Consider the following 15,560-nt stretch of genomic DNA (forward strand, 5'->3'; position numbering starts at 1 on the left):
AAAATCACGCAAACAAGAGTAAACTGAGTAGTGTAATAACGATTTAGACATCTACAAAACGTTATTTGTCATCCACGTCCAAAAAAACACACAAAAAACGGGTCCTTTCAGATTGCCTGGGCAGAGATAAGTATGATAATTTGATTTCCATGTAATGAATTAACGTTAACAGTCAATTACAATTTAGCTAGTACCCAAAAACAAATAAGGACAACTCCTCGACATTACTGATCAGTGAGGACTTATATTTTATATGACAAAGCACACATGTTATAGCTGTTTGACATGTTTATAGGTTTATCAATACACATCATAAATGTAAAAAATGTTCTATGCTACTTAAAAAGGTAACGTGAAATGGGCACGCAGATTATAAAAATTCTACTCAGGCGCGCCGGGCACGGCATAAGCTTTCTCAGGACCTTGTTAAAGCGGTGATCAGAGGAAAAATTCTGCTACGACTTAGAAAATAGAGAAAGACCAGGCTCTTGTCAAAGATTACACTGCCCCTGTGGGAACTATTTTGCTTTTGGACTTGTGTCCTTGTGTTAAATTGCCCAAATTCCTTGTGTGTTTGCTAACATTTCTTTTAAAACTCATCCGGCTTCATAGTAGGTCCTCGCTGGGTGGGCTTTATCCCATTCCCAGCAGTTAGCTGGCTAGCTCTGCTGCTAGGTTAGCTAGCTGGCTAACAGGAGCTCTACTTGTTGGCATTTGTAACTTTGCCACACAGAGTTTCTGCTGGGTAAGTTTAAAATATGTGCTTGAACTACATTTTAGATGGTTGTACTTCCCTTGAACGTGTATGGCGCAAATGAAAGATGGTGAACATCGGGCAATATTTGCTAACCTAGCATAAATGCTATTGGCGAAACATTAGCATACGTATAAATTGGCCAATGTTGATTTAAAAATCTTCAACTGCAGCCCTCGTTGCTTAACTTTAAAATTCAATTCATGGCCTTAATTTTTACTCTTAAATGTGCTGAAATAACTAGTTCAATTGTGGTTTCTCGAAACGGACCTAACTGTCAACGACCCTGGGCTGTTTTCAATTAACTTGATAATTGGGGGGGTCTGGCAAACTGTGTTGGCACTGATTTTCAATATATCAATTATGTTTATTAATACACTGGTTCAGAAATGAATAAATGTGTTACCGGTTTCCCTAGAACTACTTGGTGTTGGGCCAAAAGCTGTCTAGTTTTACAATTCAGCCATGGACGGTGAGACTTGTGTGGAGCAGAGAAATGGAGACATCGTTGTGGACCTAGTTAAGCCACCAGCTCCTTTCAGATACACCAAGGTGACCATTATATAAACTTAATCAGAAATACTGTATACTTTGACTGGCTGTTATTAAAAACGACCACCTTTTTGTTGCAGGAGGAATTGCTTGAAATCAAAGAATTGCCCATCTCAAACGAAAGGCCAGAATGCCTCTGTGACAAATATGACAGGTAAATCTATCTACTAAATAATATATGAATGGATAATCCTGTTGAGACAAAACACTGTTTGCCAGTAATGATCAATACTTTTCTGCTGCTGAATGAACTTGTGCATTCTAAAGGCATGCACTATTCCATACATTAGCTGTGTCATGACATTTTTCAACTCTTGGCCTCCAAACATGATAAACAAGGCTTGTTATGGTGACTGACAACCACTCAAACAAAATGTTCAATGCTCACATACACATATAATATTTTTTTCTGAATTCACACTTTGAGACATGTTTTGATTTAGTGACTCTTTATGTTCTAACGTTATTCTAAAACTAATAATATAGTGGGCAAGAAAGGTTCGATAATGAAGTGTGTATATATAATATATACAGGGGCTGGGTATTGCCTACTTCCTCATGATACAATACGTATTCCAATACAGGGTCCACGATACGAATCCCGATACAGCAAACCTTATACGATATACGTCCCGATTCATGATATCCCTTAAAACCGGTGTTAAAAGTTTATTTTTATGCATTGAAATTTCATGTTCACACTGTCAATATCAGAATACAACTGTCCTATGTTTAAGTCACATGTTTAGCTCCTCAGATTCAGCCTCGTTTCAGCAGTCTGTAGGTTCAGAAGTGTAAAGCTGTGTTCAGACCGCGGCGTCCAATAAATATACTCGCCAGCAAACGCACATCCAGCGCACATGCACAGTGGAGAGGTTATTGTTTTTCCCCGTGTAGCTGTTTAATGGCAGAACAGGTAGAGAAAGTGGCTTTACAAAATGCCCGTCAACATTTTAAAATACCCCGTCCAAAATACGGAAAGACGGGAGTCTATCTAAAAGGCAGCTCAAGGATTTTTTTCATTGTTGCAGGGCTTGTTTTGGGTCTTCTTCCGGGTAGTGCGTAGCACGTCACTGGAGTGTAATCTCTGATTGGCTGCTGCGCTGCGTCTGCCGCAGAGAAGTTGAGCTTTGTTAAACCTTTCTGCGTCGGCCGCTTTGGATGCGTGTCCAAAGCGCCTGACGCTCAAACGCCCCCAACCCGCTGCGTCTGGCGCTCAAAAAGCAGTATTCGCGCCGCAAAAACGCAGGACGCCCAAGACGCGCGTCCACATAGACTTTGAATGTAAACTGGACGCAGTGGTGTGACCGCTGCTTAACTCTGCAACTTTGTCCTTTAAGCGTATCAGGATGCGCATCTCTTTATCAATACACGTATTGCCAAGAAGTCTATTGTGATATATCACAATATCAATATATCTAGCACAGGCCTAATATATATATATATACCAGTAATATCTATTCCACCGAACACTACAAATGTTATCGGTGAACTTAAGAAAATTTATTTTTAAGTTTAAGATTAGGCATGGTTGGTTTAGGCCAGACCTGCGCAGAGCCAGTCGGCATCTATCGCCAAAGGAGTTTCTGGTTTAACCCTATTGGTCTGCACAAGGTTGCTGGATGTCTTTTCTAAGCTCTTATTGGCCCCTTCAACATTTGTCAATCATCCAGACTAGGCACAGCTAAACACAAATGCGCTTGTTGACTCTTAATACTTGTATTACATTGTAGAAAAAGCTTCAGTTGTAGTCATCTGGACTCGGTTAGAAAAATTAGACGTTTCGACTCTCATCCAAGAGTCATTGTCAATAAAAGAATTTAGGTCGAGAACTCCGATATTCGACCTAAATTCTTTTATTGACAATGACTCTTGGATGAGAGTCGAAACGTCTAATTTTTCTAACAGAGTCCAGATGACTACAACTGAAGCTTTTTCTACAATGGAACACGCCTGGACGAATGAGGGATTCCACCGACACTTGTATTACATGTAAACCTGTTACGCACGGATAGCTGACTAGGACGGAGCAGAGCTGAGACCACAACCATTTACCATTGGGATAGAATATTCATATCTTTAACTGGCTGTGTCTACCAATGGACCGTCAAAGGCCCTAATTTTTATTTTTAAATCTGAACCATGTGCAGCCTAAAACTATGCCGTCTGATTATTTCTGAACATATTTATTGGCGAGCAAGGATTTTCATCAAAATGTAGATTTATTCTTTGGACTTGTGTTGATTTAAAAAATGCACTCGTATCATAGTCTTTGTAGTATAGATATGGCTGATTGACTACGAATTAAAATGCCTCTTATTTTAGTGACATTTTGTTGCAGACCTTAAAGGCGCAATGGACGATTTTTCGGCGATTTGAGAATGCAGGCGGAAGTGCGCGTGCGCGTGCGCATGCGCACTCCCCTGTGCGGACCGATACAACACACACGTGCGTTTGTTTATTAGCGTGATGGATCGCATCGCATCTCTCGTCTCCCGTAGATTTCAGTCCACTTCTGAGTCAGCTCGAACAGTCTTTCTCCGTCTTCATTTTGCCCCGTACACTGAGGGAACTATATTATGATAGATCAATGCGCTTAGACATGCGGAAATGTGGGACGAGCCGCACGCGGCTGCAGGTGAGCGATGGGTGCGTTTTATGATTGATACGTGGCAGGACTAATCGGCAGTCCACGCCGCGAGGAAAAAAATCCTCCATTCAACCTTTTGAATATAAAATCAAACTTTTTTTGTGTAATAAGAGTTGCAGTACCCCTCCTTTTTGTGAAATTTACAACTACACTTTTTCTTGTCTGCAATATAAATTGTTGTACGTTTTTATGGTCATACAGCTACATCTAAAACTGTTTTTCAATGCGGTTAGTGCTACAACTCAAAGCATAGAGTGACTGTCTGCATATATGGTCCACCCCCTGGCCTAAAGTGCTGGTTTGTGACAAAGAAAATTGTTATTCTTGAAAGCCATGGCACAGATCTATTTACTTAGACTGGCTGTTTTTTCCTAAATATATACTGTCATGTGATGGACAATTTTAAAGGTCAGGGAATGTCTCTTCTTGTTCGTGAATTCAAGATATACTTTGATTGTGGCGTCTGTTGATACAGCGATGGCGTCTGGGATCCTGAAAAGTGGCATGCTTCGCTCTATCCCTTATCGGAGAGAAGTTCTCCAGTGGAAGGTTCTAAGAAGGATTATGGAGATGATAGAGTTCCTTTGAAACGGAGAATCCCAGGTAAATCTGAATAAAGACTACTAACAACCTTGCTTGTAGTTTTACATTCAGTAATTATATATATATATACATTACATTACATTACATTACATTACATTACATTACATTACATTACATTACACACTACACATTTCTTTAGATCCTCGAGAACGATTAAAGGAAGATGAACTGGAGGTGGTTCTGAGTCCTCAGCGACGCAGCTTTGGAGGTGGATGTCAAGGAAATGCTGCCCCGCTGTCTCATATGAGACGGCCAAACAGCCCCCTGGAGAATAAGGAGAACGAGAGTCTTCGTCTTGGAGGGGCTCGTAGAATAATCGGCAGTGGCCGCATAATCGCAGCTCGAGCGTTCGAGCGTGAGCCACGTATGGAAAAGGAGCGAGAAAGAGACTTTAAGGATAAGAGATTCAGGGTTTGTCCATCACTTTTAATAGTAGTACTTCGGACTTGTGCAGTGTGGTAAGGGAAGCAATGGTTTATCCTTGTATGTTTACAGAGAGACTTTGGTGACAAGCGCGTGTTTAGCGAGAGGAGAAGGAATGACTCTTATGCAGAGGAGGAGCCAGAATGGTTTTCTGCAGGACCTACAAGTCAATCTGAGACGATTGAACTTATTGGGTTTGATGATAAAATTTTGGAGGATGACAAACGTAAGTCCAGAAGGACAAGGAAAAGGACAGAATCAATCAAAGAAGGTAAGGTGATAAGACATTTACATAATTTAAGTCTGGTATGAATTGAAAGGTTAACAGTTGAATGTAATGGTGGGCAAGCTGAGGAGCCAGCTGTTTTACAATCTACAGCTGACCAGGAGGTTCCCCTCACAGATGTTCTGCCAGAGCAGTCTGGTGGAGACTTTGACTTCAACGAGTTCTTCAATTTGGAGACAATGCCAGGACTGGCATCTGTGAGTATTGCAACCTTGTCAGGATGTAGGTGAGCCTTGGCTTGCTGTATTTGTCACAAACTAATGTAGATTGACTAGTACAAAATGTTAATTCCTTGGGTTTGCTGTTCTGGATGTGTGGTCACTTGGTGCACTGGTGTGGACTGAAATAAACACAAAAAATATGCCCATCTGTCCATTTTACTGAAGGCTACCAAACTCATCTAGCCATCTTTAAAACAAACACACACAAAACCAAGCATTCTCAATGATTACCACCAGCCTGTTATTTGAAGGTGGACACCTGCCTGAGGAACTGGGGTTTATAAATAAAAACTACGGTTCTGACAGTTTGAGCGTCCGTTCCAAACTTTGAGCTACTAACAAGTGTTTCCTTTTCAGATGATTGAAGATGTTCTTGGGGAAGGCCCTGTGTCGGCAAGCCGTTTCAGTCAGTGGTTTTCAAGTAACTTGAGTCCCTCGGGCAGCCGCTCCAGCAGTTTACGATCCACTCCTCACGAGGAACTGGAAAGATTAGCCGGTAAACCAGGATTCAATCCGGGATTTGTTGTGTCTTGTTCAGTTCCTTTGTGCTTTTTAACATAACTGTTGTAATTCAGGGCTGGAACCAAACCATGGACCTGCACCATACTTCACGCCTATTCCATCAGATTGCAAAGATAAGGTTGACATCCTAGAGATGCTGCACAAAGCTAAAATTGACTTGAAACCTCTTCTTTCAACACTCACGGTCAATAAAGCAAGGCTTCAGGAAAGCAGTAAGTGACATTTTACCTGACTACAAATCTATTTGTTTTTATGGTTGGGGACCTGAAATCTCTAGTAGTATAGTAGTCTTTTTGTAAACTTCACATTTAACAAGTACGTTACCTTTGCCAGGTCACTCCGGAGTGGTGCTGTCACTAGAGGAGGTTGAGGGAGGAATGAAAGGGATGAAGATTGGCTCTGAAGCACAGCCACGAAAAGTACCAACTCCATCTCAAGGCAATGGGACCCCTTTTATGGCTGAACATTTAGAGGAAGCACTAACTGGTGGCACGGGTTCACGGCCACGATCACGGGACACCGACATGTCTGCTTTTAATAAGTTGGTCAGCAGCATGAAGGCAAGTGGAACTCTTCCGGTCCACCCCAAAACCAACTCGAATAATGTAAGTACTTTTAGCTACCTTTTTTTTAGATTTTTACTTGGTCTGAGTCAATGTGCATGAATTTGGTTGGCAGCATGATGATTTACATTGAAACAAAAGTTCTAGAAACTGTATCACACTGGTGTTTAAGCTTGCATGCAAGGCACATCCACATGTGGTATTCTTAGGGCCTCAGAAACACTTGGCTCTCTTACTGGAGTCTTGAATTTAACTTGGTGTAATAATTATATAATTTTAATGTGTGCTATTGATTACAGAAAACGCCAGAACAATCTATGGTTAGTTTGACAGACTCTCAAGTGCCAGGGGAACAGCAGAAAAACATTTTCCAGGTTGGTATTTAAAAATGTCACTGCAAAATTGGCAAAGATTAGTTGACTGTCATGTTGCACACTTTGTCATATGCAGGAGCTCCTTGGAGGTCCTTGTAGTTCCCCCACATTACTTGGCAATCTACTGGGTCCCTCTGAAGGACCAGCCTCTTCTCTCCTACAAGGACTTCTGCACAAGAATCCTTCTCCTCCCCTCTTTCCACATAGGGCCTCACCAGACTACTTCAACAGCCGAATGCAATCTTCAGGAGGTATGCATCACATTGTGTGTACTGGTGGCTTATCTGTAGATTATATGCGTTTGTGGACATTTATTTTATTTTTTTTTGCAAGGCTTTCCAGTTGGTTCTCAGCCTATGCTGCCTGAACAGTTTGTAGAAATGCCCAGAGCAATCAGCCCAGAATCTGCTCAACAGGTTAATTTCAGTTTCCTCTGATGCACTTCTGATATTTGAATAATAAAATATGTCACACAATGATGAAAGTACACTTTTTTAAAACATTTTTATTATGGAATATTCTAGATGAGGGCAACAATGCATGTGGACAAGGCAGACCTGAATGCACTTGCATTCCAGCAAGACCTTGCCCTTCATGCTCACCACTCCTTCCAGTCCGGGTACAAGCTACCACAGGACAAATCTTACAGAAACCAGTAAGTGCCAGTCAAACAAATGAAGGCTAAAATGCTCTAAACCAAAGACTCCTGTACAAAATATTTATTAATATATATTACTCTAGGCGCATGAACCGTTCGCCTGGCCCTCAGCCTGCAGGAAGAAACTCTCCTAACAATCCTGTTACAAGCATGGTGAGCCCCACTAGCTCCACCTGCCTTGGCGTTTTTATTTAAAGCAATTATTTACGCTCAATTCTGACCATTTTTGAATCTGCAGTTGTCCCCATCTTTTACTCCCACATCTGTGATTCGGAAAATGTATGCAACGAAAGACAAATGCAGAGAAGAACCAGGAAGTCGTTCTGAGAGTAAAGAGGATTGTTCCACTTATACGCACTCCCAAATTGGTACAGAGCATATTCTGCATTGGTGTTAAATTAAATGCAAATTCAGTGAATGATTGGAGATGTGTTGTCTTTTAGATAATGGTGTGTCAAACTTGTATCCAGAAACTACCGATGGGACACATCTTTCAGGGAAGGCCAGCTTTGCCCCGCAGTCGAGTAAAGACCAAGACCGGCTCCGGTCCAGCGGGCACCACCTGCCCAATGTGGGTCCTCCAGGCCCACCATCATCCTTCCCTCGTCCAGTCTACCCGGTCCCTTTAATCCCCCATGTGCCCATGGTCCGGCCCCCTCCCCAGCTCCATCCAAATGTTGTTCAGCGAATGCTGGCTCAGGGCATCCAACCTCAGCAACTTGGTCCTGCCCTTATGCAAGCAGGTTTGTCTTTCTTTGGGTTATATTGTCAGACGGCAGGATTACAGAAGGATTAAAAATTTCACATGGTAAAATGTGACACCATTTTGAGTCTATTGTATTTTTGAAGGTATACTTCCGTCTCACATGGATCTAGCACAACTTCAAGGGTTGCCTCCTGCCCTGCTCGGCCCTCAGCTGTATCCTCTTAATGCAGCAGGCCATCCACTGCTACCTCCCAGACCTAATGCTCAAATGCAGCTGGCGGCAATGCAGCAACTTCAACAGCAAAGACAAGGTGAGTAGAGACTCGTTTTAAACCTGCTTGTGTAAAAGTCTCTCCATGGCCTAGCATTAAAGTACATCTTTGACATGTTAGTGCCTTAGCACCATCTCAGACTCTGGGATCCTCAGGGACCGGCCTCCTGCTGGTGCCCAGAGTCCGGACTAAACATGGACCGGCCTCCTGCTGGTGCTCAGAGTCCGGACTAAACATGGACCGGCCTCCTGCTGGTGCCCAGAGTCCGGACTAAACATGGACCGGCCTCCTGCTGGTGCCCAGAGTCCGGACTAAACATGGACCGGCCTCCTGCTGGTGCCCAGAGTCCGGACTAAACATGGACCGGCTTCCTGCTGGTGCCTAGAGTTGGGACTAAACATGGGAATCTGCGTTTCAGGTTTATTGCAGCTAAACTCTGGAACAGTCGTCCTGAAGATGTGAGACAGGCCTCTACTCTGGCAAAGTTCATATCTAAGCTAAAAACGGTTGTTTTTCTGTGCATATGACAAACGATTTAATTTACACTCTTTAAGTCTTAAACTGTTTTGTGATTTCTGTCCTGTCTTAGTGATTTGAATTTTTTTCTGTCTCGTGAAGCACTTTGAATTGCCTTGCGTACACATTGTGCTCTACAAATAAACTTGCCTTAACCAGCTTACTATATATATATATATATATATATATATATATATATATATATATATATATATATATATATATATATATATATATATATATATATATATATATATATTCATATTCATATTCATATTCATATTCATATTCATATTCTAAATGCAAGTTTTATCTGTCTTCAGTGCATCCTGGTGGCCCCCAGTTCCAAAACCAGGGACCTCACTGGCCAAGCAGCTCACAGCGACATGAAGGCAGTCCACCTTTGGGGCTCGCAAAGTGGTTTGGCACAGATGTGCTTGAGCAGCCGCTGCCGTCCATGCCAGCCAAAGTCATAAGTGTTGATGAGTTAGAGTTTCGGCCGTGACTCAAACACTGCTGAACCACCCCAGCTTCATCTCCTCGTTTCCGGAAAAATGTGAACTTTACTTTAAAGAGTGCACAAACCTGGACAGTCAAATGCTTTGTCTTCAATGTCACCGCTTTTTTAAAAGGCTTATTTTCAGAGAACGGAAGACCAGTGATTTGTTTTGCAGCAGAGTGATAATTTACTTTTGTATGAGACTTTACATGATAAATCTTGAAGTAAATAATGTGTATAAGCCCAATTGTACATACTAAGGGAAAGATTATTCTCCTTGTATATAGTTTTTTTTTTTTTTTTGTGGTGTGGGGAAGTATACTGCAGTACAGCTGAATCTGACCGATCAAATTGTAGCTTTCCTTTGTCTTAGTTGTACTTCCCCCCAAGCTGCTACGAGAGGCCTGTAAGAAGTGCTGAATTGTCTAGTCACTTAAATATAATCTCCCCCTGTGGCACGGCTGGTGGGCTTTTCTGACGACGCGATTGAGCTGGAGTTTTGCGTGGACTCCGGCAGAAGTGGTGACTGCTGGTTGTGCCTTTTTTTGATTTTGTTTTCTGTAAATTGTCTCCCATTCAGCCGTTTACTGACAAGAGTAACAAAGTTCCTCCAGGCTGGTTGGGAGTCAGTTTGTTCTGTGCTATTTTAAAAAAGCACAACGTGGAACTGATAAATAAACTGAGTAATAACTAAGTGGTGCTTTGTTAAAATCAATTGCCTCCCTTCTTGTGTTCAAGATAAATGACAACCTCAAGTTCATTAGCGGGGGGGATGCCTGTTAAAAAGTTGTACTGACACCATATTCCTACTTCAATACGCAGGCGTTTGACTCTACATGTTAAGCCTTTAATTGTAATTATCTTTAAAGCAACAGATCAAAGTTTGCATTATCACCTGTCATGCAGGGCTGTTTAATCCTCTGGTCATGTCATGTGTGGGCCCTGTTCCTCCCCCGTTTCCACACAGCCCTTCAGGGGGGGGGGCGCAGCACTATGGGGGGAGGGGTTTGTCAAACACCAGACAGGAAGAGCTCTGTTACAAATTTGTTTTTTGCAGATTTTGAACACCCTTGAGATATGTGTCACTTCTTTTCTATATGTACACAATGATAACAAACGTGTCTAAATATATAGAAATTGCCACGCACAGAGGAGGGATAGTTGTACACAAGAGCCGACCCCCACCCCCCCCGAAGAAAGCAGGGTTAAAGTTGACAGGAAGCTGGGGGGCTGCCATTTTTCCCTGGTGCTACTGCTAACGATGCTAAAACTGCGAGAGGGGAGGTGGATTGGGGATTTTTAGCCTCAAGAAAGCGTTTAATCGAAGTTGTTTGTCAGACTTTGGTCATTCCTTCAGCCCCTGTCGCCAACAACCACACATATTGGATGAATCCGGCATGGAGAAGGTAGCGGAGCCGTCTTGGACCTCTTCGTACACCTATCAGGTGAGCAAGCACAGTACGGAGATGCTACAAAACCTGAACGCACAGAGGAAAGATGGAGGCAGGTTCTGCGATGTGCTGCTCCGCGTCGGGGAGGAGAGCTTCCCGGCTCACAAAGCGGTGCTGGCGGCTTGCAGCGAGTACTTTGAGTCTGTCTTCAGCCGCCAGTCTGAGGGCGACGCCAAAGAGCTGGAGATGCACACCATAAGCCCCAAAGTCTTCAGAGACATCCTGGACTTTGCGTACACCTCCAGAATAGTTGTGCGCCTGGAGTGCTTCCCTGAGTTGATGACCGCGGCCAAGTTTCTGCTGATGCGGTCTGTCATTGAGATCTGCCAGGAGGTGATCAAACAGTCCAATGTGCAGATCCTCGTGCCCACTTTACGGGGCAGCGATGCCAGTCTGTTTCAGGTCCACACAGAGCCCCCCGCACTGAGCCTTTGCGTGACCCCGCAGGATCTGATCAATGGGATGGGCATGCATCTGGTGAATGGCGACATGGATGGCAATGAAGCCTCTGCGGCTGTGTTACTGGAGGACCCGGGGGAGCCCACCATGCCCACATTACAGCCTGTGGACGGGCTCTCTCCGTCCATAGAGATCGCAGGAGCCATGCTTCATCACGACAACAGCCCCCCCAGCTCCAAACGGACCAAGAGCAGCCCAAAGAAACCAGGAGCGGACACTCCGCACTTTGACCAACACAAAGACATTGGACTGTTTCCGTGCAGGACGTGTGGAAAAGCCTTCACGGAAGCTTCACGGTTAAAAAACCACGAGGCCCAGCACGGGGCGTCCAGTGGAGGTGTCACAGGTCTGTCGGCCCCCGGGGGCCTCAATCTAGTGGAGAACGGGGCGCAGGTGCACGGGGCCCTGGCGCTGGACAACAGCCGTAAGCGCGAGCGCACCCGGCGGCACGTGGGCTGTGACATTTGTGGAAAAGTGTTTCGGGACGTGTATCACCTGAACAGGCACAAACTCTCACACTCTGGGGAGAAACCGTACGCTTGCCATGTTTGTGGACTACGGTTCAAGCGCAAGGACCGGATGTCCTACCACGTGCGCTCCCACGATGGCTCTGTGGGAAAACCATACGTGTGCCAAAGCTGTGGTAAAGGCTTCTCAAGGTGAGTCATGCACCTTCATACACCTGTCACCTCTGTCAGTGTAGTTTGGAAGTACCTTTACATTTGACTCAATAGTTGGCCTCTAAGCCTCTATCTGGTGAAGTAAATGTTAAATACACAGTAGACCTTTATTAAATGAAGAGTTATTTTGCAGAATATTTGTTTTAATTTTTCTTGTCTGTATTCAGGCCAGATCACCTAAATGGACACATAAAACAGGTTCACACAACAGAGAGACCTCACAAGTGCCAGGTAATAAAGTCCTGCTTTACTTGGATCGTATTTACCTGGATTTGTAAAATAATATGAATTCACTTTTCAGATTTGTAATGCCTCTTTTGCTACAAGAGATCGCCTCCGCTCACACCTTGTATGCCATGAAGATAAAATCCCCTGCAAAGTTTGTGGAAAGTTTCTTCGAGCTGCCTACATGACGGACCACCTCAAAAAACACAGTGAAGGACCTCATAACTTCTGCAGCATTTGTAACAAAGGTAATTGCTCGGTTACCATAAACGCGGTGTTGGTGCCAGATTCTGCATTGACACCCTCACTGTTGCGATCAAGGTTTTATTCTAGGTTCGTTAAGCGTTTGATATAGAAAATCATTATGCAACAATAACACAAAGTAGGAGCAGGGTATTGAGATGATCTTTTATGCAGGAAGTTTGTCAATATCTGCCCATGTTTGTTGCCATGTTTTGCTTTTGTGGTCTCAGGTTTCTCTACTGCCTCATACCTTAAAGTGCATATAAAGACACACCATGGCACCCCACTGCCCCCCTCCTTCTCTGACCCCAGGGCAGAGCAGCAGATGCACCACGGCGGCCCTTATCACATGGGACGCCCGTGCACAGTGGAAGGCAAGCAGCCGTCTGCCCATCCCAGACACTTAATGTTTTTGGCTTTTCTTTGCTCTGTTGCTTTTTGGAGAAACATGCTTTTGCATTTTTGTTTAATACACTGCAAAACATCTGCTTTTGCTACTGCTGAGCCTTCACTTAAAAGGTGGCTGTGAATTCATCTTTTGCGTCATCTCCTTTTGGTCGTTTTCTTGACGTTTTGCTTGAACTTCTTGAAATTCTCTTTATCACATTCATACATATTGTGCTATAATCATTACCCAATTACAATATTATGGTTGGATTATGTTAAGGTTTCCCCCTTAACTAGAACCTGGCTGGGTAATGTTTAAGGTTGTTCAGAGAGTCTTCATGCTCCATGTTTTGTCATGCGGAGTCATCTTTGCTTTGTGGTGTGAATATACATGCAGAGCATGGCTGCTTAGGTTGAGCTTGGCCTGCATTTGGTGCATGATTGTTCTAAGATGTGACATTAGTAGAAGGTATGATCTGACTTCTGTGCAATTTCAGATTGCATATATTTATAGTTTAAGATAATTTTTCCCGAACAACATAGTCATAGGTCCATCTTCTTTCGAGAAGGTAATTGTTTGTTTGGTTTTGCTGGCCTCTTGTTTGTCCTCCCCGTCCGTTCTCCTGGGCTGATGTCGTTTAGACTTGTGCACCAGTCGGCAGCTGCAGCTCACCTCGTCTGAGGCAGAGGGACGCTTTCATGGCCTTTCTGGACACATTCTGCTTCCACAGTCTGGCCCTCCAGTGGGCTCGCAGCCTGGGCTGCTCATGGGGAAGCCAGGTGGGGCTCCATATTTCTGGGAGTGTCGCTCTGGGCTGCCTGGCTTCCCAGTCCATGGTTCTGCCGCAGGTCAGTACTGTGCAGCCTGAGGTGGGGGGCGGGGGCCAAGCTTAGTGCTGGAAGAGCACAGCACTGTATAAGCGCTTTTTGACAAGGGATTTTTTAATGTGCTTTCTTTATGCTATTTATATATCTTAGTTAAATCTAATGTTGTTTTTCTATTTATAATATATATTTGTATTGTAATTTGAATATTGTGTACTAGTAAGTGTATTTTACTATGCAATTATTGTATTTTATACATAGCAGCATTTGTAACCCAATTTATTTTATTATTTGTCTCTTTGTCCCTATCTATATCACCTTCCCTATGGTTTCTCAGATGGACAGGAAAACGCAGACAAATGCCCACATCTAGAGTCTGAGGAATCAGACCCTTCGTTTGGTGAACTTTCAAACGGAGAAGAACTGAAATCTCCACACAAGTCAGATGCGCTGGACATCGAGATGCCCACTCTCGTCTGCAATGGTGCAGACTCTGCAGGGACCGTGAGCTCTCCTGAGCCCAAAGTAAAGACCGAACCTGAGAAGAAATTTATCTGCAACATCTGCGGCCAAGCCTTCCGCACCAAGTCCTACCTCAACAAGCACCAGCACAGAGTCCACAAACAGAAGGCCCAGGCCCAGACGGGGTCTGGCCTCAGTGATCTCGCTCCTGCCTTGTCCTCTCCCTTCTCCACTCAACAGAACATGTCTCTGCTTGAGTCCTTTGGCTTTCAGATTGTGCAGTCTGCATTTGCCTCCTCTCTCGTGGATGCAGACGCAGGTCAGAGCGGACTAGACTTTGGAGGCAAGTGACACTTTCATTTTATATCAAAGCCTCTTATTCATAGAACAATGCTTCACAGAAAGCACTTTGTTTTTCAGACTAACCTAGCTTACAATTCCTGTGTGTCCACAGCTGCTTTCACTTGACAATTTTTAGACTGCCACAAAATATATCTTTTATAACTTACTCAATTAATGTATATTATGTAATTTTATTTCAATCAACACAAAATGAAGGCTTTATTCAGTTAATTATTTGAAAACATAAAGGCTTTACAGCTTAAGTAAAAAGTGCCCATTTATTTAGTGCTCTATTTTGGGTTCTTGCTTGAAAATATTTTTTTCTTTTTATTACCAAGCTATATTTAGAACGGACTCATGGCATGTTTCCTTGTGTGTGTGGTGGTCTTATTCAACCATAATTTAATTAGCACGGATGATATGACATCACAGAAGTGGATAACAGCACAGCTCTTGTGTGCTGGATCTAATCAACATTTAGGAGACTATTAGGAAAAGAATGTATTGGCACAGTTGAATTTGTCTATTCCAGTTGTATTTATTTGACTGATAAGTTTGTTAATCTACCAGTACTCTGCTTAATTCCTGCCAAAATTCATGTAACACTTTATAATAACTACGCTCCTGTCCAAGTATTGCATGAACAGAGACTTACCGGTAGTTCATAATGAAGAAATAGTTTTATTATGAAAGATTCAGGCTTAGTCATCACTTAACTAATATTCTAACCCTAATACCTAACCTTAACCCTAACCTTAATTGAGGTTTTGTACCTTAACCTTAATGAAAGGGCAAGGTACAATAAAGTGTACCTTAACCTTAATTAATTAAAGTTAATTTTAACGTACTCCCCATAGAAAAATGTGTCCTCTGCATATGTGCATTCC

General features: G+C 43.2%; 2 protein-coding genes across 6 annotated transcripts; both read left to right on the forward strand.

Annotated features, from left to right (window-relative positions):
* The first annotated feature begins 402 nt into the window (after window positions 1-402).
* Window positions 403-10,293, forward strand: eif4enif1 (eukaryotic translation initiation factor 4E nuclear import factor 1). 3 transcript variants are annotated; one of them, XM_072452407.1, is made up of 19 exons: window positions 403-745; window positions 1,173-1,306; window positions 1,387-1,460; window positions 4,432-4,559; window positions 4,699-4,970; window positions 5,055-5,253; window positions 5,311-5,465; window positions 5,847-5,985; window positions 6,065-6,223; window positions 6,345-6,616; window positions 6,874-6,948; window positions 7,025-7,199; window positions 7,282-7,364; window positions 7,473-7,603; window positions 7,690-7,759; window positions 7,845-7,974; window positions 8,050-8,349; window positions 8,456-8,623; window positions 9,424-10,293. In XM_072452407.1, the coding sequence occupies exons 2-19, from the start codon at window positions 1,220-1,222 to the stop codon at window positions 9,603-9,605; spliced, it is 2,799 nt and encodes a 932-aa protein (XP_072308508.1). In that variant the 5' UTR covers window positions 403-745; window positions 1,173-1,219; the 3' UTR covers window positions 9,606-10,293. The 3 variants fall into 3 exon arrangements, with proteins under 3 accessions (XP_072308508.1, XP_072308509.1, XP_072308510.1); XM_072452408.1 differs by having other exon boundaries at window positions 5,332-5,465; XM_072452409.1 differs by having other exon boundaries at window positions 5,362-5,465.
* Window positions 10,294-10,794: 501 nt separating this feature from the next.
* patz1 (POZ/BTB and AT hook containing zinc finger 1) lies at window positions 10,795-15,147 on the forward strand. 3 transcript variants are annotated; one of them, XM_072452406.1, is made up of 6 exons: window positions 10,795-12,168; window positions 12,357-12,420; window positions 12,491-12,662; window positions 12,888-13,031; window positions 13,687-13,893; window positions 14,207-15,147. In XM_072452406.1, the coding sequence occupies exons 1-6, from the start codon at window positions 10,997-10,999 to the stop codon at window positions 14,680-14,682; spliced, it is 2,235 nt and encodes a 744-aa protein (XP_072308507.1). In that variant the 5' UTR covers window positions 10,795-10,996; the 3' UTR covers window positions 14,683-15,147. The 3 variants fall into 3 exon arrangements, with proteins under 3 accessions (XP_072308507.1, XP_072308505.1, XP_072308506.1); XM_072452404.1 differs by lacking the exon at window positions 12,888-13,031 and having other exon boundaries at window positions 14,207-15,146; XM_072452405.1 differs by lacking the exons at window positions 12,888-13,031; window positions 13,687-13,893 and having other exon boundaries at window positions 10,796-12,168; window positions 14,207-15,144.
* Window positions 15,148-15,560: the final 413 nt, after the last annotated feature.

This window comes from Eucyclogobius newberryi, unplaced genomic scaffold (assembly GCF_026437365.1).
Source record: "Eucyclogobius newberryi isolate DKJ021-1_F unplaced genomic scaffold, fEucNew1.0.hap1 SCAF_19, whole genome shotgun sequence".
Lineage (NCBI taxonomy): Eukaryota > Metazoa > Chordata > Actinopteri > Gobiiformes > Gobiidae > Eucyclogobius > Eucyclogobius newberryi.